We start from the raw sequence: 26,067 nt of genomic DNA, 5'->3' as shown, positions 1-26,067 counted from the left end.
TAGTGGTTTCTCTAACTTTGGACTCTGAGTTTTTCTTGTATATCGTTACTGTAGTGTTAGTAGTTAGCATTTAGGAGCGGAGTCCCATTAGGGACATAGCCCCAAGGACGGGGTATGCCCAGTCCCTGAGGTTTAAGCCATGGGCTGGGTGCAGCAAACCTATGTCTATTAGTGACCTGAACACGAGCTGCCTTAAGTGCCTCAGAGAGGCGCATATTAAAGAGAAGTGTAGGATCTGCAAAAACTTCAGACCTCGCACTCTTAAAGACAGGGATATCTGATTAAAAGCCATGTTGATGGAGGCTGCCCTGTGCCCTGCGTTGGAACCATGCCGCTCCGACTCTGCGTTGAGCACCTCGGCATCGGTGCGGAGTGCCCCCTGACACCGGCACCTTCTTGGTGCCGCTCCCCTTCTCCCATGCCTAAGAAGAGGCATAAGAAGTCATGGTTGGAACGAGGTCATTCTCTGGCACGAAACACACCTACCTGGGAGTCTCCAAATAAATCGAGAACCTGCACAGGGCTGCTCGATTTCCCCAAGAGCCACATCTGGCAGCGGCAACATCACCTAGGGCACCGAGCTCAAATTGGGAACCACCACATACTCTTGGGAGACGTCGGGGCCCACAACATTTTTTCTTCTCACCTTCAAAGTTGGAGGCATTCCGAGCAGCAAGAGACTTGATGTGTCTCCCTGTGCCACCCATGCCTGGGGACCTAGGCCCATCTTTGGCAGACCTCTCCAAGGCGGTTTCCTCTAAAGGGAGATCCATGATGAGACTACCTTCTGGGCCTCCGACGTGGCAACCGCTCCCCAGCCCGACGCTCCCCATCATCACGTCATCGTTCGCCACTTCGCTGGCCTCCCACTTTCCCGGCACCAATCCTCGGTACCGTGAAGTGCATCTCAGCTCTGAGACAACGGTCACCTTCCCCATGGGGCCGCTCCCTGGTGCAACAGTGATCCCCAACAAGCATGGCTACCAGCACGAGGCCACCTCAGCTCCACCCTAGTCTCCTAGGAGGAATCTTCCACGGGGTCTGAGAGTGAGCCCTCCCCACCCCAGAGGCATCATCAGCACTGGTCTTATGGGCCAGAGCCCTCAGCAGGCCCGCCATCGGGTCCCTGGCCATCCACCCAATGGTCACCCCAGTGTTGTATTGGACCCTTTGGGGGTTCCCTCCTATGCCGTGCTCATATTCTCTCCAGGCACCCTTGGTAGTTTCTGAGGGCCAGGCCTTGGCTATGCCGAGGATGAACCAGCTGCAAAACCCATGGCTGCCTCGTTCCCTGACGAAGCGGTGGCTGGACCTGCCAACCTTTTGCTCCCCGACGATTTCCATGCCAACTAGGAGCTGCTTGAAAGAGTGGCCTCCAAGTTGGGGCTGGAGATTGTGGTGCTCAAGTGTAGTTGGCTACAGCAACTACACTTCCCCAAGTGAGGGACCTTCCTGGGACCAAAGTATTGTATTCCTGGACCTAATGATCTCTCCCCGTCCCTATTAGAGCCTTTATCACCTCTCTATCAAGACAGGATTTTTGGTGGCTGTTATCTCCGCTCAAAGGATAAGCTAGATTTAGGCGTTAATCGCAGGACCTCTTTTACTATATTTACAAAGACAAGATGACTATTCTTTGCTCTCCGCCCTAGGTTCTTTTTCAGAGTGGTCTCAGGCTTTTGTTTGCATCAGTGCATACACCCTCAATGTTTCCCCCCCCTAAACCTCATTTGACTCCTGGAGAGGCAAAACTTCATATGAGTGGTGTCTTTAGGGCACTTTTCTACCCCCTCCATAGAACAAAGCCTTTCCATAACTGGCCTAGAACTTTTTTTGTAATATTTGGGACAGGTCATAGAGGGCTCATTATTTCAACCCAGAGACTTTTGAAATGGATATTTGACTGCATAAAGATCTTCTGTGAACTAAACCTTCTCATATTAAAGCAAACTATACTAGGCCCCAAGTGACATGGGCATGCTTGAGGAAGGTTCCTATGTCAGAAATTTGCTAAGGAGCCAGTTGGAGCTCATTGCATACTTTTTTTCAGCACTACTCACTAGTTGCAACTACTAGATCTGATGCCCAGTTGGTTAGGGCAGTCCTGCAGTCTTTATGTAAATTAGACTCTTGACATCCCCCTCCATACGGAGATAACTGCTAGTCACCTAAAGTGAGATCCATGTTAACAGATAGTGGGAGACAAAACCCCAATTACTTACCTTACAGTAATTCTGGTTCTTCTGGCTGTTCTGCCCACATGGACCCCACGACCAGTCCTCTTTCTCTACTATTGTGAAATCCCATTAGTTTTGGGATTCTGTATTGGCAAAGAAACTGAGAAGTGGCTGGGCCTGCTTTGCCGCAGGTGTTATGTGTGTGTGAGGGGGGTGCGTGTGTGTGTGCGTGCATATTAAGATACCTGCTGATGCTACACTGTGCACTGTCAACCAAAAAGAACCCAATCTCATGCTCATAGGGCACATGCACACCTAGAGCAGGATCCATGTAGCCAAAACATCTCAAAAGAAACCAGTTAGTGTAAGGGAAAATAATTTTTTTGTAACATGATATTCTGATTTTTCTACTAAGGGGCAAATTTTAGTAGCTCGTATTCAAATTGAGGAAAGTATGTCCACTCTGACCTTCCCTCTTTCATTTTTTTCTCCTTGTTAGTGAAACAATTTATTTGGCCTACCACGAATTAAATTGACTAAAGCCATGTTCCCTACCTGTTGATAATAGTAGTCTGGTGGTTATAACTTGGTAAGAGGAAGTGAATCCGTATTTCTTGAAGGTAGGCTGGGCAGGCAGGCTACCAATTTGTTCACCTCTAATTTATAGTTAGATGATTAAAAAAATCAGAAAAAAAATGTGAACATTTTGCTAGTAATTGGCTCACTTATTCCTGAGTGTGACCCTCTCCCACCTGCATTCTTCTGCTCCTGGCAGGCCAGCCCAGGGTAGGAGTGGGCCTTTGGAAAGGGTATGAGGGCAGAGAGGCTGGGGGTAAGTGGGGGAGACATAAAGATTTGGGGAAATGGATCACTGGGATCCAAGAGGATTGGGGACTTCATAGGATGGGTCTCTGGCTGGCAATGAGAGTGGAACAGGCTGTGGGGGTACTTGAGGACATGGGATGGAGCAGGTGTCTTGCTGGAGGATAGGAAGGTGCTTAGGAGAAAGCAGAGGGGAAGCATTAGCACTTCACTACCTTCTCCATCTGACAAACCTGCTATGATTTGTTAGAGGGGAGTCTGCAACTGCTGCCAAGAGAGGTTTGGCAGAGAGGTTTCTTGCCAGGAGACACCACCAATGCTTTCCCTTCCCTATCTTCCTCCACTTTCTGGCTCCCCCACTTAGCTCTCTCTTTTCCTTACCAACCTCAACACCCTCTACTAAAAGTCCTGTGCCCCCCCATAGCCCTATTCCCTCACATAAATCCCCTCTCAAATTCATGTAGAGCCCTAACCATAAGGACCTTGGTGCTGGGAAGAAGCCTCAAAAACTAATTATACCTGGATGGATATCTACTCTGCATCTCCTAAAGATTGCAGGAGATGGGCTAGATTCCTAAGGATCTTAGGAGGTGTGCATTAGTGAAGTTCTGCTCCCCCAGAACTGAGGCGGGAGGAGTGAATGCCCCCTCTACCAAACTTCTGTTGCTACTCAGTCTTATGTTAAGTCAAATTGAAAAAAACTAAGGCAGTTTCCTCACAAAAAACATTTTTACAGCAGTAAGTTAAACATGTAATCATAGCAAAGAGGGGAATTTTTTCCCCCAAAGGATCATGATTATTGGGGATTAGTCTGGTTGCTTAGTTGTAATGCTCAATGTTGTTTTGGAGATCTACTTTTGAATTGATATATAAGCTTCAATTCCATTATTTGCTAGTATTTTTTTGATCCACCTGTATTGGTGTAACAGATTCAGTAGGCTATTCTGATTGGCCAAACTGAGTCATGGCCATTAGTGGCCATAACCGAATTTAAGCTTTACTTAAAAATGGTTTTTAAACTCTTTTTGCTTCTGTAAGAGAGGGCTTTAGTGTAATTAGTAACTATTTACAGAGACTATTTACAGTCCCTCCCCCATGTTTTCCAGTGTTAATAGTTATAGTAACTTGACTAGAAACATGTAACAGGAGTGTGTTTCTCCCTCCGCCCTCCCCCATCTTCTACACTTCTAGGAAGTATTACATCAGCTACGTGCCTTACAGACAGTGGCTCAGCAGTGCAAGGAGATGAAACTCAACCAGGACTTGCAGCAAGCCAAGAACGATTACGATGGTCTACGGGCAGAACTTGACAACGTAGGATTTTTAATATCTGAACTATTCATGGAAGTGGTGATGCTGAGTTTTTATTTTATGTAAAATTTTAACTGTCCTCCTTTTTGTGTTTAAAGATCTATACATGACTAATATTTAAGTGCAACTAAATACATGACAGGTCAGAGCAAGCTGTGATATGTTCCTGTCACAGGGTGAGCTGGTCCATTAAAAGACTGGGGCAACAGCTGCACCTTTTCTCAGGTTTAGCCCATCTCCCTGTATGATGGGAATGAATACAAGGGTCATGTGACAGAAGCATGCATCTAAACCAGGCCTGCTGATTTAGATGCATGGCAGCCTGTAGTCATTCAAGAGAGAGACACCCCCCCCACGCCCCAAAAGTTCAGAGAGAGACTCTCTCTCTCTCTCCTTAGTTCCCAGGCAGAGAGCCTGTGAAGAGGACAGGTGACAATTTTCCAGAACTCTAAGGCAGAAGATTTTTGGGGAAAGATATTTACAAGGAACTGGAAACTGTGCAGGGATAAGCCCTCCATTGATGGACCTGCAGGATGCAGAAATCCCAGCTAGGAGAGGGGCTGGACTGCAGGGATGGGCATGTTCTGATAAAGACCTGGAAAAACTTGAGGCATTATAAACGGAAAGGAATAACTGAGGCTGGTAAGGGTATGTTTGAGTGTTGTGTTATGATAATAAACCAAACTGGAAGAGAGCACTACTGTAAAATCGCCACATGTGATAGCTGGTTTGATGCAAGATTGAAAGTCAACTGAGGTAGCAGATGGGCCCAAAGGCAGTTTGGGGGTAATGCCCTGGAACCGTTCCCTTTAGCCTTGTTCGGATTTGAGCACTGCTTCTTTTCTACCCACACTCTCTAATAGAAAACTGCTTTTTTATTTTTGATACACATGGTCTACACTGACTTAATACAGAGGTTCTAAATTTGTCCACGATAGCTGTCCAGCATAGCTATGTGTCATCCTAGCTGTGTGAGCACATTAATCAAACATTTTCTACAGAGGGGAAAATACTAACCACTAAACATACTCTTCTTTCCATGTTTACTCTTGAAACACTCGATTCATACTGAAACTTGGACGTCTAAAGGTTTTCATCCAGAAAAGCGTACTCCTTTCTAGAATGGAACTAAATTATTTCATTCTCATTTTTTTCTCTCTTGATGTTGGTAATAAATTTACTTCCTTTTTAATTTGGAGTACTATGGAGCTCTTATGACAGATATAAAACAGATTAAAAAGGTTGAAAACCAGTTAGAATTTGGTGGTGTTACAGTTATGGTCTTGTTAACTTCCTGGTTTAGATAGCGATATAAAGTCAGGTGATAAATTTAAGATTGAGCATAGCACTACACTAATTTCCCTTACCCCCGAAGAATGTAGTTCTGGAGACAGAGGTGCAAGCTGAATGTCTTTGTTGGTCCATAAATACGGGGAATTAAGGTTTACAAATACTGGTTTTTAAGAACATGTAACCTATTCCTTGAATATATAGTAAGTGGAAAAGGTAGAGTAATTTGTCAATCTCTTGATATTTGGATTGTACAGAATTGAGTCTAGTTTGGTATTGATCCTTTCTGTTTGTTGGCTGTTCAATGGCATATTTGGTGATAGCTGATCATCAGTCCAACACCTAAACGTTACCTCTCAAATGAGCAGTTGAGGACTGAGTGGGAATGGGGAAGCATCTTCTAAACCTAATAGGTGCTTGCTTTGACAAAATATGTTACGTTAAAAAAATTGAGAGCAAGTGTTAAATCTTCTGCCCTTATGATTGAACTTAAAAGAAAGCTCTGGTTAGGATTCCCAATGATTAACATACTGTACTATAAATATTGCTTAAATTATGAATATATTTATACATTACAACTATATACTTGAAAATGTGCCTGAAAATATTTTTCATATCCTTGCCCAGTCTTGAGTTAAAGATTTGTGTTACCTTAACATGTACTGGTTTTGGTATGATACAGAATCTAGAACCCGGGACTGCACAGTGAAAGGTGGATGGATTTTTCAGATATCTGGCCTATTTTTAATTGCACTTTTTTAAAGCCATCATGCTGAGTTTCAAGGATTAGGGCCAAATTCTGCTCTTAGTTATACAACGCAGAAGTCAACAGTTACTCCCCCATACAGGGAGATGGGCTAAACCTCAAAAGTTCTCTTTCTGTAAGAGGAAGCAGAAGATAGCTTATTCTTTTTGCTTTGTTTTATAACGTATCTTTGGAGCTCATCATTTAAAGGGACATCAGAAATTTTTATTTTTTTAAAATAGATTAAATATGACTACAAATAAAATGTGATGTGTTTTCCTCATAGGCAATAGCAGTGAAACACCATTTGGAAAACAACTCCAATGAGCTTGCACAGAAGCTGTACAGAACAGAAGAGGCTTTACTGGCAAGCCGGTCAAAGGAAAATGAGTTGAGGAGAAACTTTGAGGTAAAGAAATCAGAGGGGCAACTGGAATAATTAATAATTTAAACTGGAAATCAGTAAGAACTGGTGCCATTTAGGCCTTACTGACTCACAGGGGAACTCTGCAAGCTGTATGTTGGAGAATAGTGTATTTCCACCAGAAGTTGTGTTTCGATACTGTCTTAATCTGGCTGTCCTTTTTTGGACCATCTTAAGACTGTGACAATGTTCCTCCTCTGCCTGTTTTGTAATTAATGTTTTGTTGTAGGAAATGAAGAAGGAAAAATACCTACTTTGTTGCCAGTCTGATGAAAAATCAGAAAAAATCCATCAGCTGGAAGAAGCACTAAAAATAGCCCAGCACCTTCTAAAGGAGACCCAGAAGACTGCTGAAGAGATGAAAAGTGAGTGACACATTTCTACCTATTTAAATCCCGTTACAAACTATTACTTCAGTGTGGGAGATCTGTAAACTTCATTATAAAAAGTGATTTGACGCATCCCCAAGAAATAAAAAGTTCCCACTGTGTGATATAGTTAAATTAACTTTCAGCTAATACACGCAATTCTCTTTCCAAACTGAGATGGAACTTCTTTATACAAATATACTAACTCATCACATTATATGGTTTTAAAGCGATTTAAAATGAGGAATAAGTATGTCCCAAACAAAACTATATGGTCAGCAAATTAAATACTACAATGTGCTCCTGTGTTTTAAAATCTGAAGCAAACAAATATACCTCAAACTATTATCCTTTAGCTTGTATATGGACTCCATCGAGCTAAAACGTGATGAAATGTTACCTGCCGAGCCCTAATTTGACTTTTCCCTACATTTGTCTATCTGGTTGGGAAAATGCATTTTGCAGACTGAGGTTTAAGAGAACAGGTAATTCTGCTAAATAGCCATTGTAAAGAAGGAGACTGCTCCCACTTATCTCTGTAGAAGTCTAACCTCACTTAATGAGATTTCAAAATTAAATTTATGGACCTAGTCCTGCTCCCATTTTAATCAGTATTTCTGCACTCTCCAATCCATCAGGCCATCCAAATAACTGCTTTGCGTTTTGATCTTATTCTTGGCAAGTGGCAGCACTTTTGGCTAGCTAAGAAAATGTAATGCCTTCTAAGTCCATTTTCTTGCTTTCGCTATCTTTTATCTGTGGTTCTTAAGGTGTCAAATGGGAGCATTCTCTCAGTTTTCTAGAGGGAATAATTATGAACAAAAAAATAAGTCAGAAGATGTTTGTGCTGTAGCTCTTCACTGCAACCAACAATAACTTGTCCTAATTGAAACATAACTGAATGTGGGTGCCCAGAGTCCTAGGCTGTCACCCTTAACCCCCGGACGGTTCTTCCTCTCTAAGAAGTCTCTGATTATCCTCTCTAGTTATACCTTTTCCCCCTTGTAATGGAGTGGGACTCACCCTGCGGCGCCTCCTTCTGGTCATCCAGGGACTTAGCTCATTTCTAGCCAGAGCACCCTCTGATGGTCACCATCCTGCTCGACATTAGCCCCCGTGTCCCTCCCAGACCCTGGTGTCCTCCCCTGTCAGGGTCCTGCCCCCAGCAGTAACCCACTATCTGGGGATTCCCACCCAGGGGAATCCCCACCCTCATCCTCCACCTTGCTTCAGTGGCTACTGCCAGTCACCATCTAGCCCTGTTTCACTAGGGCCGACTGCAGTCTGTAATGGCCACTCATCATTGGCAGGGGACTTTGGACCTGCTGCCTTTCCCTACAACTCAATACCTCTCTGGGCCTTGGACAAGGCCCTGCAGCCTGGGGAGTTGCTAGCCTGGAGCTCCCCAGCTCCTCTGGCCTTTCCCTAGCCCTGCTTCACTCCAATACCCTTAGCTTCCCCAACAGCTAGGTCCCTCTCCCTTCAGAGCTAGAGGAAGATTGACTGAGTGTTTGGCTCACAGCCCTTTTATAAGGGCCAGCTGTGGCCTGATGGGGGCGTGGCCCAGCTGTAGCTGCCTCCCCAATCAGCCCAGGCTTGCTGCTTTCCCCAGCCATAGCCCTCTGCAGGGTTGTTCCAACCCCTTCAGGGCTAGAGCGGGCAACCGCCCCGCCCCGCCCCGCTACACTCCCCTTTGAATCACCACCCTAAATAATCCTTTTCCATCCTATGTGTTGACATAGTTCAAATAACTGTTGATTGCTATCATTTCCCTTCCCCTCTCTGTGCCCCTCTTTCTCACCAAGTTCTGGGTCTTGGAGACATTGAATTTTCCTTGTCCTGTAGGAAGGGAATGCGTAGTCTTGTTTTATATGGTAAGTTGGTGTTATTCAATAGAATTCTCTTTGCAATACGGGAAATCTCTTGTATTGTCTGTGTCTCTTAATTTTACTCCATACATCAGTCCATCAAACACCTTGATCATTTTTATATATTCTGGATTTTGAAGACAGGAAAATGGACAAATAGGGCACCAAAATTCTTTATCTAGCCATTGATACTGTTACCTGTCAACCATGAGTTTCAGAGTACAAGCCATCAGACCTCAGTGAAGATGGGCTGTAGAAACAGAGTTAGAATTGTGAAGCATAGAGCGATTTGACTAGCAGTATGTTCTTTCTCCAAAACTGAATTCTGGCAATGCTAAAATTGTCTCAGCTATACAATTTTATGGTTTGGGAATAAAGGCAGTTTTAGAACACATACGTAATTATATTCTGAAATACTAAGAAAATGTATTGCTAGGTGAAAAATGGAAAATTGTCAATATTGCCATTTTATAGTGTTACCCATAAAAGCTAATACTGCATATTTGACATAGTTTGCTTTCACAAATTAACCACTTAATTTTTTTTGTTACTATAGATAAGAGTTTATCTCAGAAAATAGAATTGGAAGCACAAGAAGCCGAGCTTCAGTATTTAAAAACCAACAATAAATTGCTCCAGTATTCAGTCCAGGAGCTACAACTTGAAAATGGAACCCTTAAGAATATGAACAAGGCTTTAGAAGAAGAAAAAGTAGACTTACTAGAAACAAACATAAGTTTTTCATATAGTTTAATAAGGCATTTTATACTTAAGCTTTTAAGAGCCAAAATATTTATTTGTGTCCTTTTTAATATCTAGTCTCTATTCTAATATAACATTTGCTATAACTTCTCCATTAGTAGCATGGAAATCTCATTAAATCTGTTATCTTATAAACTTCTGGCTATCAAAGATACAGGAGGTCTTTAGCGGGACACCTGAAAACATGATCAAATGTGCACGTTTTGTCTGTTCCGTGGCCCAGCTTTTCTCCTCATTCGGAACAAAGAGGTGATTCCTCTCACCTGTAGAACTGGGAGGTGGACCAGTGTTGTTGCTGAAGGCTCCAGGACTAAGCTCCATCCTTCACCTCAGGCCACCAGAAATTGTGTCCACCAGCAGAACAAGTTGGCGGTTCAGTTTCTCCCAACAACTTTGTTTTATCATTCATTTTTGTTCATTTTTCTGCAATATTGATTTCATTTCAACTTCTTGCTCCTCTTTCTCTCTCCTCAAGTAAGTTCTCTGGATCCGCAAACACAGCACTTCTCAGTAACTCCCTTTGACCACTAGTGCAGTGGTAGAAAAGCCCTGCAAGATCAAGCTAAGTCCAAGTAGTTCAGTGGGCAGCTTTTTAGGGGTCTTAGAGGGTAACCTACGTCTTGCTGCTACAAGCCACCAACCCCTGCTGTGTGAGGGGATGGGGCTTTGTTGGACCAGCGCACTAGTGCCCTGCATGCGCACATAAACACACCCATTTGAAGCCCTGACTCCATTGTGAGAAGGCTTCATCAGGAGCATGAGGATTCTCAAGGAGATGAGAACCCCACATAGTCTGCTCAGGAATAACACTTGGAAACGCCATATGCTCTGGGTCCCAAAAAGACAAACGGAATTGTCCCCTTTGTAAGGAAGTAATATGTATAATTAATGAGCAGGTCGTATAAACATCAGGCTTTCAATCTTTTCTCTTGCCTTCCCACTCTTAGGATGTGTTTGCTGGGGTTTTCTCCTATATGCGGGTCTCCTGAAGTGCTCTGTATCAGACTCACTGCCCCCTCCCACCCTGGAGTATATCTGGGTGTGCAGAGACACATGTTACTTCTGTGAAGCCCTGTCTCAGGTGGCAGGGTAATGTAAATTGTTCATCTCTGCTTTTCAACCTGGAATCCTCTTTCAACCAGGGAAGGGGGCCCAAATTTGAGGTCACAATGGAGTGGGAATTGTCCCTGTCCGTTTATCAGGTCAAGGACCCGGGTTTTACCAGGGAAAGGAGTTTGGAGTCTCCTCCCCCTCTCCATAGGCTTGCTCAGCGTTGAAGGATTAAAGAGCACTTTAGACAGTGTGTGCCCAGAACAGAGACACATAAGAATTCCATTCCTTATGTAGCTGCACCATCAGGGGATTACAGAGGCGTCAAGGAGAAATCCCTTCCCATGTTCAAAATGGCTCCTGCTTTACTGAGTAAAAAGCCCCAAGTGGTACTAATTCTCTTCGGAAGGGTGTAGACAGACACCCTTTCAGGCACCTGGGGGCATCTAGCAAGCTGTTCCAACAATCAGCATTTGTCTCAGTACCCCTACTTAGTTGAGAGATGCCCAGAGCAGGGTGATTAGCGTGCTACCTCATTTCTGTAAACAATCGGGGGAAGTACCCCATGTACACAACCACACAAAAAAGAAATCCCAAACCCACATGACTCTCTCAGCACTGGAAGCCAGTGTCTTGAAAAAAACCTCAATAATAATAAACTATCTAGTTTCTCATGCTTTCCTCCTTTGAGATCATCATTTCCGGTTAAATGTAAGGAAAATTTGAAAGTTTGGGGAACCTAAGTGCAGCAGTAGTCCTACCAGAGAGAGACATCGCCATGCCTCCACTTATGGTGCAAAGGAAACAATACCTTACTTGCCAGGGTCTGTACTTCAAAATTAGACCGTGTTTAAACATGTCTTTTCACTCTGCCCCTAAGGTTAACCATAACGGACTGATGTGATATTAAACATAACAGTGCAGTGTCTACACTGCATGTTGTAACATCATGTTAATGAACACATTAATTAATACCTTGTGAAACTTCCCACTTTAGACATGCCCCTATTGTCTTTAAACTGCTTCTACTACCTCATTATGTCACACTCAACTTGTGAGAGCATATCAGTTCTGATGTATACAGAATTTCCATCTAAATTATTAATTAAGTGATTCTTCTTATGACAGCACTATTTTTGCTAATAATTTAGATAGGCGTTTTTAGTTTTTAAACCTGTCCATCTAGGTGAATTTTTTCTTATCAATTCCCTCTGCATTTTCTAGCCTGCAGTCTTTTTCTACTTCCATTTGTGGTGAATGACGGACTGTAGTTCTGTGCTCTCGCTTCAGAAATAAACACATGAAAAAGCAATCATGTAGCACAGTGTGGAGCCCGTATTGTGGCAAGCAGGCACTGAGTTACAGTGCTCACTCCATGCCCAGCTAATGGAGCACTGTGCTTGATATTTACGTTATCCTGAAGTGTGTTTTATAAGGCTGCCAGATATCCACCATCCATTTATTTGGGCATTATTCCAATGCACATAGGGTGGACAAACCTGCCTGGACCACATGCTTTTCAGCTGGGTTTTGTCATTTGGTTATTTTGAATATTCTATTTAGATTATTATTTCTCTATCAAGGAAATCTACACACATGTAGCTTTCCAATAAACATGACTTTAATGTTTCTCTGTTGGAATTAGAAGCTGCTATAATTCAATTGTATATTACTAAGTGAATCTACTATACAAATGCATATTATAACTTTTGTCTGTTTTTTTTTAGTTGCATTGAACTTTTAATGACAGATAAGATGCCATCACTAATGGTATAATGCTTATACAGAAGAATGAAGTTTCCTATTAGCAACTAAAAACAATTTTTTATTTTATAGTTGGACAATCTGAAGTCTACAATTCAACGGAAGAAGCAAAATGGATTTGCTCGCAGTGAAAAGAAGACATGGATGAAATCCTGTAAGCAGCTAGAGAAGGAAAAAAAAATGTTGCAGAAACAAATTGCTGAACATGGTGCTCCATTAAAGGAGCAAAAGCCAAGTATGGGGTAGTTTAAGAAGGAAATGCTCTACTAGAATGTTATTATGAGGCTGCAAATCATTCATGGAAGTCACGGTTTCCGTGACCTCTGTGAATTTTGCAGTGCTGGTGCAGCTGATCCCAGGACCACCCCATCAGCTGGGGAAGCCCAGGAGCCAGCCGCACTGGCCATTGCTCCGGCAGCACCAGGCATGGTCCCTGGTGCTGCCCTGGAGCAGCAGTCTGGGACAAGTGGCAGCGGGGTCCTGGGCATCCCCTCAGCAACAGCGTCACCCTGTTCTGTCTCCCCCACTCCCCAGCAGTCTTCAGGAGCGTCCCCCCTCCCAGTAGGTAAGATTTAGTCACGAGTATTTTTAGTAAAAGTCATGGACAGGTCATGGGGCCGTGACTTTTTGTTTATTGCCCATGATCTGTCCAGGACTTTTACCAAAAATACCCAAGACTAAAACATAGCCTTAATCATGATCCTGTTTCTAACCTTAATGCATTTATTTATACAATATGTTTTCAAAACATGCATTATTACGTTTGATTCAGATGAGTCTGAATCTGTAAAAAGCAACAGAGGGTCCTGTGGCACCTTTAAGACTAACAGAAGTATTGGGAGCCTAAGCTTTCGTGGGTAAGAACCTCACTTCTTCAGATGCAAGTAATGGAAATTTCCAGAGGCAGGTATAAATCAGTATGGAGATAACGAGGTTGGTTCAATCAGGGAGGGTGAGGTGCTCTGCTAGCAGTTGAGGTGTGAACGCCAAGGGAGGAGAAACTGCTTCTGTAGTTGGATAGCCATTCACAGTCCTTGTTTAATCCTGATCTGATGGTGTCAAATTTGCAAATGAACTGGAGCTCAGCAGTTTCTCTTTGGAGTCTGGTCCTGAAGTTTTTTTGCTGCAAGATGGCTACCTTTACATCTGCTATTGTGTGGCCAGGGAGGTTGAAGTGTTCTCCTACAGGTTTTTGTATATTGCCATTCCTGATATCTGATTTGTGTCCATTTATCCTTTTGCATAGTGACTGTCCAGTTTGGCCAATGTACATAGCAGAGGGGCACTGCTGGCACATGATGGCATATATAACATTGGTGGACGTGCAGGTGAATGAGTCGGTGATGTTGTAGCTGATCTGGTTAGGTCCTGTGATGGTGTTGCTGGTGTAGATATGTGGGCAGAGTTGGCATCGAGGTTTGTTGCATGGCTTGGTTCCTGAGTTAGAGTTGTTATGGTGCGGTGCGTGGTTGCTGGTGAGAATATGCTTAAGGTTGGCAGGTTGTCTGTGGGCAAGGACTGGCCTGCCTCCCAAGGTCTGTGAAAGTGAGGGATCATTGTCCAGGATGTCACTGCAGTGCTCTACAACCCATCCTTAAAAGAGAGGGATTCTAGGCCCAGCCATTCCCAATATAAAACGCCTTTTTCTTCTGGTTGAGAGGAAGGGGGGAAAATTTTGCTTAAACATTTTTAACTAAATGTTTTTTCATTGAAATGTGCTGCATTGTCAAAGCCAAAATGTTTCACGGAGATGTATTGATTCAGACAAAGTTTTTGCTGGGAAGGTTTCTGAGGTGCAAAGTGGACTCTTGCAAGGAGGAAGGCCCCCAAATTGAAAACCTGATGTTTTTGATTCAATTTCATTTTGTGAAAGCATTTGAAAGGCTTATGGTTTCATTCCAATCTAGAATAAAAACAAATTTTGAAACCTCAAAAGGTGTCGCTCTCTGGCCAGCTCCACTTAGAACAGTAGAAGAGACATCATTTTCAGATGGAAATGATTTTCCAGTTAATGGTGTTCCTTTAAAGGAAAAAGAGAACATTTTCTTGGGGAAAACGCTTTTGGCCATTTTAGAAGAGCTGCTGTTGCACAGATCCACACCCTTGCCTGAGTTCACCTATAAAATTCTAGGAACGCAAGATAGTCCTAATAATTCCCCCATTATATTTTATTCAGTGAGTAAATGCCATTTTACTTTCTTAAATTATTACCAGTTGTCATCTCCATCTTGAAATGAGCAAGATCAGATTGATTAGAACAATAAAGTAATTTAAGCAACCTTGGTTAATAGAAGCTGTTTATTTTTTAGGGGTTGCTGATATTCCTATTGTGAAAACCGACCCTTACATTTTGTGCAGAACAACTCTAAACCTAAGGACCAGTCCCCGTCTTGCTGCCCAAAGCCAAAAATTGTCACCATGTTCCCAACTTTTACGAAAAGGCAGGTCAGATAATCTTGGGGAGATCTGTAAACCGACAGCTGGTGGCAGCAAATCACAAAAGGTAACTGATCTTAAAAATGTATCTGAATGTGCAGGGCATGGGCAATCCACATCATGTATTTATTTCTCCAAGTGAGTTTGAAGATATGCCGTGTTATTCACACCTCCTTTCTATCTGCCATGAATATAGTGAAGACAAGGTCATCAATGTAAATACAATCAATAAAGCGTGGCATATAACAAAGATCTGGGCATAATGGTACACTTAAAATTGTTGGTAAGATCAAATCTGTGATCTCATGCCAACTGCTCATTAACTTGGTAAATAGAAATGAGGTAAATCTTCCCACTTTAATGCTCATCACAAATATTTGATTATTTCTTGAAAGACTGGCTGCCTGGAGCAGGGGGTGCGTGTGTGCGTGCATAGATGGATTACACACAAAAGCACTCAAAAGTTCGGATATGCTGGAATGAAGGCTCCTTGTCCCAATCTCTCTGTTCAGCCAGCCCCAGTTCTCTTCTCCTCCTCCTCTTAGCTCTGTGTCTTCTCTCAGTGTCTCCTACACATTCCTTTCCCCATACCCCCACCTTCTCTCATAGTCTTCTAGTCCTAGCCTCGCCTACTGGCTCCCTGTCTTTGGTCCCTTCCCCTCACCCCCGTTCCAGTCCCAATCTTGGCATACTCCTTTTCCCAGTCTGCCCTCCCACCCTCACCCCCCCATTTGCCTTTTGTCCCCTCTGCATTTGAGTCCAGTATTTTCCTCCACCACCGTGCATGTGCACCAGCTTGGAGGGGTCATTGGGAGTACAGGAAAGAAAGGTTCCTGTCTCAGTTCTGGTGCTTGGCCCAAAGCAGCTGGGAAGAACCGTTGCAGGGAAACTCTGGCGCTGACCCCTGTAGGCCTGGGTTGGAGCATATCAGTTGCTCTGTGAGGATGGCTCAGTGCTGTGTTTTCATATCCAGGAGCTGTGGGGAAATGGCACATGTGCAGTCACTCTGTGGGGAATAGCTCATGCGCAGTTTGGTTAACACTAAGAGCTGTGCGAGATCCAAGTATACGCAGCGAGGATGAAACCTTCAGAGATTTTAGCTGCTAAAAATCTAAGAATTCTCTCTACTGAGCGTCTGTGAACTGTGATTTTTTTCAAAGGCTTCTAATTTGGCCAAATTTGGGCAGGTTTTCCTGCGGATGGCAAAAAGCACATTCTCTGACACGAAGGCCACTCCCTGCCAAATGACAAGTCCCTGCTCCAACACATGGAGATTTTCAAAGAAAAGTTGCCAGAATATTTTAATATGAGAAAAATGTAGATTTCCCTAGCCTTGCTCTTGGGAATAGCTTAACCATTTTGGCTGAAATTCTGCCTCTGTCCCCCACCCCCGAAGAAAAAGAGCATGAGGCAGACATACAGCATGGAAAATTTCAGCCCAAGCAATTAAAGTTTGTAAAGTTATAAGCAGCAGAAAACAGGGTCTTGTAATGGGAGGAGACAGGTAACCTTAATAATAAATGATCCTACTAGCTTTGCCAGTAATATATGGAATGAAAATGGATCTCATTCTTTAGAAGTTCTGGTACTGAACTTTGTCTTAATGCTTGTATTGTGATAGCCTCAACCAGACACTGGTAACTGCATGTCCACAATCTGAGATTTTGCCCACTGCTAGAAAAACACTGTTAGAGTGACGGAACAATTAGAGAGGTGGCACACTATCTCCCCAACTCTTAGGTCTAAAAAGGAATGCTTCCACAGTGTCTGCTTTCAGTGGTAAAAATCATTTATTTTTAGACTTAGCCTTATATTTCTCAAGCTACTATTACAATTACGGAACTGTAAGCACTGTCTTCCCTTTTTCCACTTGACATCAACATTTTAACAGCTTTTATTTTGATAAGTATTGGCGCTAGAAGGATAAGCCCTGATGCTCATCTCTCACACAGGACCCACATCAGTGTAAGTGGGATGAGAATTGAGACCAATTACCTACACTATCAGAAGCTGTGGCATTTGGGATTTCAATTGTCGTGAAGCACACATTTATAACTACTTAAGTTTTAACTAATTGATGCTAAAATCATGTCAGAATTTGGTGGGAAGTGCAGGGGAGACAAGGATGATTGTAATAGCAGTGGGGACTGGAATTTGAGATAGCCCCAAAGGTATAAATATTGTGAAATTTTTCAACAGTTTTCCAAAGCTAGTGTTGAACAGCAGAAAATCTGGACAAGATATCCTCTGCAGGCCAGTGTAAATGCTTCAGGACGAAACAACTTTTTCAAGTGCTATTATATTTACAGAATAAACCATAGGACATTTACAAATTCATTATGAAATATGTAATTTAAGTTTAATTACTCATATCTCAAAATACAGTTCTGCAGATTAGTGATTGAGCAAGAATAGACTAGACAAGGAATTACTGTGTACTACTCCTTAGCTTTGCCTATACCTTGTTATATTATGTGACTTGCGATTTGAAAAACTTGAACGTGGTGAGGAGTAGGTAGTTGCTGTAAAGCATTCTGCACAGCACTGTTGTATTTTCAAAGTGATCAATATAAACACTGAAGATTCTTGCATTTAGTGGTGTCTGCTAATTCATGGTATTCGGTCGCTTGGAATGCGTCTCTCACTTCCTGCTGGTACTTAACAAGACTATTTTTTGTTGTGTTGCAGGTAGATGATGCTCAACAGTGCCAAGCAGAAACAGCTATTGAACCCATGGAATCTAGTTCAAGATCTCTTTGCATAAATGAGCAACCCACAAAAACTGTTGCTCAAACCTCTAGGGAGAATCTTAACGCTCACAAAGCCAGATGTTCCTTGAGCACACAAACATCACCTGAGCAAAATGAAGAAGGCAAAATCTGTATAATACTGTAAACCTGAGTAGTATAAGGGCGCTACCGTCAATAAAACCCTAACCCTGCCTCTTGACACCTTAACCGTGCCCCTTGACCCCTTAAATCCCACCCACCTGTCACAGGAAGTCCCGCCCCAGGGGGTGTTACTTTCGGGGTCAAGATGGCCACATGATCTGCAGCAAGGTGTGTCATGTGACCCTCCCCCTAAGAACTCCTCCTCGGTATTGGTTTTACCCCGATAGGACCACCCTGAGAGGAGATTTGACCAGTCAGGGTGAGTTCCAGGGCGGGATGACCTGTCCGGATGTGGGTCGTGTGACCCCTCTAAGAACTCCTCCCAACACCCTCTGCCAGTCAGAGTGCAGTACTATTACCCCATATGTCCCAGCTCCGGGCAGAGGAGGCCATCTCCTACCAAGGACACTTGTTTTAGAAATTGTGGAAAGGCTGCTGAGAGGAAACGTGGACCTTTACCACCCCTGTGAGAACTTCAGACTTTGTTTTAGCCCCGAGCACCTTTGGACTTGTTTGGAGAAAGCGCTACATCAGTGACAGTCCCGAGGAGGACCCTTTGACTCAACCGTTGATGGATACGTTGGAATCCGACCCCGAAACCCTTGTGAGGCACCCCGATGAGTGTGACGGCCTCTCATTGTTCAACCCGCTAGAGGCGGTACAGGAAGTATAAAGGCTGGCCGCCAGAGTTCAGTGAGGCCCCAGCCACCGCAGGAAGCAGACGTGCAGCCGGGAGCTCCCGGCCGGGAGACCTCCGAGGCTCGAGGCTGTTTCCCTAACTGGCCGGAGCTACCCTGAGCCCACTACGAGGAGGAACCGCCGGAGCCCATCCGCTCCCATCATTGGGAGGAGCCGTCGGACCTGCCCCGCACCAACTACGAAGGCGAGGAGCCCCCAGAGCCCCTCCGCCCCTGCTGTTACCCGGAGGAGCCGCCGGAGCCTCAGTGGCCGGATTTCCCCGAGGAGCTGCCAGACCTGCCCCCAAGCCCCGGTACAGAGGAACTGATTTGCTGGACTGGCCCGAGCCCGGCGTCGCCTGAGCTACCAAACTGATTGTTGCTCAGCCCCTGCACCAAAGGTGCCTGAGTTGTGACTATTTGTGCCCCGCCCTGATCCAGGGCATGGGCCTACGAAACTCACTGTTGTACTGGTGCTCAGTCCCTACACCAAAGGGCCTGAGCCCCCTAACTGTGTATTGTTGCTCAGCCCCTGCACCAAAGGGCCTGAGCTCCCTAACTCTATACGGTTGCTCAGCCCCTGCACCAAAGGGCCTGAGCCCTGAACTAACTGTTTGTTTGCTCAGCTCCTGCACCAGAGGGCCTGAGCCCTGAACTAACTGGTTGTTTGTTCCACCAGTAGTGAGTCGGTGTGGCTCCCCTCCTGCCCAGGAGGGTCAAGCCCCGGCACGAACCTTCTACACTGCAGTTATATGACTTCAGATCAAGATAACCTTTGGAAGATAAATAGTTTTCATGACTAGGTATGAAAACTATATGCTCACTATTTTTTGTCAAAATAATTTGTATAATACTTTGAACACTAAATCATTTTTACAGGTCTTGTTGTTAAGCATTTCCTGATAAATATGTCAGGAAAGCTATGTTGAAAGCATGGTCATATCCATTTTTATTTCACAACATGTTGGTAATATAGCTGATCGTTGTACAATGTTCTGTAAATAATTCTGTAGAAACTTTTTTGAGATAAAATTTAATAGAAATGCAGTTAAATACCAAACCACACATTACATTAGCAGTATTCCTTCTGTATATAGATGTTTCATTAAATTTCCAAAACACATTTCTGAGACTATTCATTACTAGAAGTTCACCTTGATCGATTGGTCCTTCAACCCTCGTCTCGATTGCACCAATCACAACACGTCTTCCATTCTTCTTGTATCATGGCCTTCCTTCTCCATGTGCGGCCATGTCTTTTCATGGTAACATCTTCCCATCTCTTTGGAGTTTGACCGAGTGCAGCTGCTAGTCCATCGATTGTCAGTGAGCCTCACTATATGCCCGGCCTATCCCATTTTACTATGCCTGCTCTCAACAACGACGTTCAGCACTCCACTCTGCTGTCTGATCTCTTCATTGGGGACTCGGTTGTGGATTGAAATTCCCAGAATTCTTCTTTCCATCACCCTCTCCATGACAGACACTTGCTGCCCCTCCGTCAGCACCCATGTTTCACTACCATACAACAGTGCAGTACAGTAATTCCTCCCTTAACGTTGTAGTTGTGTTCCTGAAAAATATGACTTTACGCAAAACATTGTTAAGCAAAACCAATTTCCCCATAAGAATTAATATAAATGGGTGGGGTTAGGTTCTAGGGAAATTTTTTTCACCAGAGAAAAAACTACACACACACACACACACACACACACCACATTTAAAAAAAACACTTTAATACTGTACACAGCGATGACGATTGTGAAGCTTGGTTGAGGGGGTGGAAGAGAGTGAGATATTTCCCCAGGGAATGCCTTACTGCTAAATGATGAACTAGCTTTTGGCTGAGCCTTCAAGGGTTAAAATGTTGTTAATGTAGCCTCACACTCTACAAGGCAGCACCAATGGGGGGAGACAGCATGGCAAACAGAGACACACACCCTGTGTGTGGGAGAGAGAGAGAGAGAGAGATGCACATTGCCCCTTTAAATATGCTGACCCCACTTGTAAGTACATTGTCTTTTTAAGTCTATCGGGAGTTGAGACATCAGCTGCTGCCCCAAGCTCTCTCTGTCTCTCTCCATCAGTGTCCCCACCCTGCTCTATATGGAGAAGGAGTAAGTGGGGTGCAGGAGCAGGGGAGAGGGGGAAACCCTGACATTAGCCCCCCCCCCCTTGCACAGCAAGTAGGAGGCTCCCAAGAGCAGCTGCAAGGCAGAAGACAGAAGCAGCACATGGCAGTGGGCGGAGGGACATCTGAACTACCCGCAATTGATAGCCAGCTGGGCAGCTGCTGCACAGGGAACTTAGGGGAGCGGGGAGCTGAAAGGGGGGGCTGCTGGTCCACCCAGATTCTAAGCCCTCAACAGCTAGCTGCAACAGGCTGCTCTTCCTGCAAGCAGTGGACAAAGCAGGCGGCTGCCAAACGACGTTATAAGGTGTCCTAAGTTTCATCCCCACTCTGGACTTTAGAGTACAGATATGGGGGCCTGCATGTGAACCTCTAAACTGAATTACCAACTTAGATCTGGTTTTGCTGCCACCACTCCCAAGTGCTACCTCCCTTCCTGGGTACCCTTGAGAGACTTCTTCACCAATTCCCTGGTGAACACCGATCCAAACCCTTGGATCTTAAAACAAGGAGAAATTAACCATTCCCCCTCCTTTACCCCCACCAATTCCTGGTGAGTCCAGATCCAACCCCCTTGGATCCTAAAACAAGGAAAAATCAAGCAGGTTCTTAAAAAGAAGGCTTTTAATTAAAGAAAAGAAAGGGAAAAGAAAACTCTCTGGGAGAGATTAGAATACCAGCTACTCTCACAGACAACAGATTCAAAACACAGAGGATGTTCCCCTGGGCAAAAACTTAGTTACACAAAAAATACCCAATTTGATTATTCCCTAATGCCCAAGACAAGTTACAAAGAAAATAAACATAAACCTATTTATTTCCTTCACTAATACTCACTACTTGATAAGAGGCTGAATTCTGGAGCTTGCCCACTCCGGTCAAAACTGAAACTAAACAAAGGAAACTTCCCTCCTGCCTTTTGAAACATCTTATCCCCCCATTGGTTCCTCTGGTCAGGTGTCAGCTAGACTAGGTGAACTTCTTAACCCTTTACAGGTAAAAGAGGCATTAACCCTTAACTATCTGTTCTGACATAAGGCAGCATTGTGTAAGGGGACTGTTGTCCCTTACTAACATTCAGTGGGGGTGTTTTGGTTGTCTAGCTCCCAGCACTAAAAGGGGAGGGGTCGATGGGAAATCAGGACCCTGAGACTGACAGTCCCCAGGAACAATGGCGAGAGGCCAATGCTCCAGGTCAGCCTGATTGACAGGGCGGGCAGGTTAATCAGCATGACAGGAGGCCAGGGTGGGTCCCGTCTTCCGTGTGAGTTGGAATTGCCTGGGTCAGACTGAGTGGGGCCGAGCTAAGGAGAAAGCAGGGGCCCAAGCTGAGCTGGAGAGCAGAACCATGCCAGATCCAGAGGGGCCAGAGGTGCAGCCACAGAGCCAGAAACGCAGCGCAGAGAGAGCAGATCCTGTGCTGGGAGCAGAGCTGTAACCACAGAGCCAGAGACGCAGCGCAGGGAGAGCAGATCCTGTGCTGGGAGCAGAGCTGCAGCCACAGAGCCAGGTGTGGTGAGCAACTGGGACCAGCCAAAGGGGGACCTCGGGCAAAGGGCCCAGCACAGAAAGACACCCCTAGCCAAGGGCCCTTGCAGGCCAGACCGGGCGGGGGACCTTAACCTGACGGGGGGCTGACGCTGGGAAGAAGGGTCCCACCACTCAAAGCCCGGAGGTCTGTGGCCACCACCATTGCAAGTGTCCAACCCACAGCATACCTGCAGCACAGCCAGGGCCTGAGAAGGAAATCTGGGACCTACAAGGAACAGACTGCGAAGTGCCCTGATGTCCAGAGACACTGTTTGTGATGTTCCCTGCCACAGAGCAGGGTGATGTGTTTTCCTTTAACCTTTCCCATTTTTCCTTGTTCTTTTCTTTAGATTAATTGTTAATTAAACAACTTGTATTTGCTTTAAATTGTATGGAATAATCAGTGGGTCAGGGAGGTGCCCAGTGCAGAGAGGGTACCCCGGAGTGGGGTCACCCTAGCCCCTGTCCTAGGTGACTACAGCAGGGTTGGGGGTTGAGCCCCTCAGGAATCCTGGGCCCAGCAATCCTGGGCCCAGCCTTGATGGGGTTACGAAGACTCTGCCAGACAGGAGAGTGGAAGGGGAGCCCTCAAGGGCAGGGAGGCCTCTGGGTAAAGGGAGTGGGAGCGAGGACTCAGATCCTTTCGCTAGCCCACTTCACCGGGGTAGTGCAGAAGCCAGGAAAGTTCCCCCAATAGCGGGACCATTCCCCCACTTACAATTGCACAACTTTAAACGAGCATGTTCTGTAATTGATCAGCAACATAACAATGAAACACTGTTAACAGGGATGACTTTAAGTGAGGAGTTACTGTACTGTTTAGCTGAAGAGGCTGGCACGTGTTGCCTTGTTGATTTTTTCCTTGGAGGACATCCTTGATAGAACTGAATGCACACCAATGTGCGTTCTTTCTTCACGAGAGTTCAGCTTCCTGATCGTGGCGCATGTTAATTCCTTGGCCCAAATAGACATATTGCTCAACTTCTATTTGTTCTCCCTTCATTGTTATTTGGGCTTTTGGCCAGGTATCAGATCATATCAATTTTGTTTTGGAGCGGTTAATTTTCAGTCCGACTTGGCTGCTTTTTGTGTTGAGTTCTCGCAGCATTTTCTGTAGTTTGATAGTATTTTTGGCAATCAACACAATATAGCCCACGAATCCAAGATAGTAAAACTGCTCTCTGTTGATGTTGATTCCACCCTTCCAATTCATCTGCCTCATTACTATTTCGAGGCAGGCTGTGAAGCGTTTCGGTGAAACCATGTCGCCTTGTTTCACACCGTTCTTAACTGGGATGGGGAGTATCAAATAAGGTTGTATCAGTTGTGCCGCCAATTTGCTTCCTTTAATAGTTTGATATAATTTGTGTCGATGCCCTGCTCTGCAAGAGCATTCAACACTGTATTGATCTCTATGCTGTCCAATGCTTTTTCATAGTCGACAAAGGCAATACATAAAGGGAATGTAGTGAAAATATGGTCCATGTGCTGAAATTCCTCCGAAAACCTGCCTGTTCTTTGGGCTGTTGCTCGTCCAGACTCTGTGAGAGTCGGTTTGTTATTATTTTGGTGAACAGCTTGTAGACATGTGAGAGCAGGCATATTGGACAAAAGTTCTTTAGATCTTCACGATCACTTCTTGCACAGCAGAATGGTGTTGGACTCCTTCCAGTTAGATGGTATCTTCTGCCTTTCCAAGTAACGGCTAAACCTCTGAGCAAGGGTTTCCCAGAGGTCTTGGCCTCTAGCTCTTATCATTTCGACTTCTCAGTCCATCTTTACCTGAGGCTATTAATAGAATGTACTGTAAATATAACAAAGTTTAATGGAAAAAGGATGACATACAATTGGATGATTAAGTCCACAGTGGAATGTCTACACGCCTAGCTGCATTTCAGTAAAAATGGGAATTCCACCTTGTTCATCATAATGCACTTGAGTTTGGGATAAATCATTCCAAATAAACTCTACATTAAAAAAACGTATTCATCACTTCAAAAAGGCCTTAGTGGGCTCAATCTAGCAGCCCACCGCAGTGCAGTGGAACATATAAAGGGTCACATCGGCCAAATCAATTAAAATCAATAATTGTCCAACTGAGTAGAAATGACTTTTCCCAAAGCAGTGCTGATCATGTTTCCCTATCCAGGTCATGTATTAGAAAAATCAGATCGGCTATGACACTAATACCAACACTGTAAGACTGTAACTTGCATAATATATATAGATGATTTCATTTTTTCTTCGTATCTTCTACTTTTTACAGTCTCTCTTCTTCAGTTGTTACTGATCTGAGTTGGAAGAAAAAATCGATCTTTCAAGAGCTTTATTAACTATTTTGCTCTAAGCTAAACTGGTGTTAATGGTTCATTTGTTCAGTTATCATGAAGGTACCAGTATTGACAGCATAATTAAGGTTGAGCTTTAGATTCAAATAAGGATTCAACGTCTTTTATGTATGGAAAACACAGCATTATCCTGCCTGCTCAAACTTACAGTACTTTCCTTTTGAGCACAGAATGAATTTTCTGAGAATTACAAGAAAATAAATTAATTAGTTAAATTAATTGAAAACTGGGACCCTTAAGAAATTTAGCATTTGTATCACTCTTTTCTATGTCCCAAATGATCTTAACACAAACTCTTCAAATGTTTTATATAGTTAAAATTAATTGAAAACTTGTGTGTAGGCTATATTGCAAGAAATTAGGTTGCAATTAAGCTATCTTAAGGATTTTTTAATCTAATTGTTATATCGACTACACACAGGGTCAGTTCAACCGGTCAGGTAACTTTTAATTGGGACCATTGTGACATCAGATGCAATTTCACCAATCCCACCCGCCTTTCTCTCAAGTTATTTTTCATGCAATAGTTCTATGGGGTGTAATGACTCTGGATGAAGGAGACTGGACCTGAGTGGAGTGCTCATTGGTAGATTAGTTGGCCCAATTTCACAGCTCTTTGAAGGTTCCATGCTGGCACACTAGCTTGGGTATCAATGCCTGAAAGGCTCCCGATGACACTGCTGCCTTAGCTCTATTGTGCACCCAGGCAGCCCCTGCAGGGAAACTGAGGTGCATAGGAGGAGTCTTTAAATTTCACACATATTGAGACTTGCAGACTGTGCTTTACCCACCCCCTTTTCACATAGCATGAATCTCAATAATACCGCTCTCTAAAGCAACAAGTCAATTGCAAATTAAGAGACAGATTCACCAGTACACTTTATCGGCTTTGTGTTGTTCTAGTGATGCCAATTAGCATTAAGTTTAAATGGCCAATGCGTCCTGGCTGCTTTAGGCTGTTCTGGTATGCCAGCAAATCTGACCTTGAAAGTTAAAATTAAAATAAAATGATTAAAGATTGACACTGCCTAGCTTCTAATAATTAGAAATATCATAGTAGCACTTTCTTTTGATTCCTTGTTTGGTGATCATGTGGGAAATTTTCGGTAATTAAAAATTAATGAAACTCATACAAAATGTACATTAAGATGAAGTTATGGTTGTGAGTATATATCAGTAATGTAAGGGTAAAAAAGATTATAGGGGTTTTATAATTTTTCCCAACCCATCTTGACTTTGTAGTGACGACATGAGGGAGACGAGTTTGGAAAAAAGTCTTTTAAAAAAATCAGTTTTAGCTGAACTGAGGTCACAAAAACATTTATTGTCCTACGGTTATTGCATGGTGTCACTACAGGGAAGAGTTAAGGTTGTATTAACTGTGTATTTTCATTTCTTAACCTATTTGTACTACTTTTTAAATGTAACTTTAATGTTGAATTTCCTGCATTTGTGGTGCTTAGTTTTGGGAAA

At 43.9% G+C, this 26,067-nt stretch overlaps 1 protein-coding gene and 1 long non-coding RNA gene across 2 annotated transcripts; one reads left to right on the top strand and one right to left on the bottom strand.

The window, feature by feature from the left end:
• The first annotated feature begins 7,001 nt into the window (after positions 1 to 7,001).
• Positions 7,002 to 12,965, top strand: LOC135982603 (centromere protein F-like). Its single transcript, XM_065589988.1, has 3 exons — positions 7,002 to 7,134; positions 9,562 to 9,716; positions 12,654 to 12,965. The coding sequence occupies exons 1-3, from the start codon at positions 7,002 to 7,004 to the stop codon at positions 12,825 to 12,827; spliced, it is 462 nt and encodes a 153-aa protein (XP_065446060.1). The 3' UTR covers positions 12,828 to 12,965.
• Positions 12,966 to 19,517: 6,552 nt separating this feature from the next.
• LOC135982497 (uncharacterized) lies at positions 19,518 to 21,625 on the bottom strand. The gene is made up of 2 exons (XR_010599888.1): positions 21,554 to 21,625; positions 19,518 to 20,171 (listed from the first exon to the last, which is right to left on the bottom strand). It is a non-coding gene; the product is annotated as an uncharacterized LOC135982497 (long non-coding RNA).
• Positions 21,626 to 26,067: the final 4,442 nt, after the last annotated feature.

The sequence above is a fragment of the Chrysemys picta genome, chromosome 3 (assembly GCF_011386835.1).
Source record: "Chrysemys picta bellii isolate R12L10 chromosome 3, ASM1138683v2, whole genome shotgun sequence".
In the NCBI taxonomy this organism is placed as follows: domain Eukaryota; kingdom Metazoa; phylum Chordata; order Testudines; family Emydidae; genus Chrysemys; species Chrysemys picta.
Note: the sequence above shows the minus strand (reverse complement) of the source record. Positions and strands in the feature narration are given on the sequence as shown.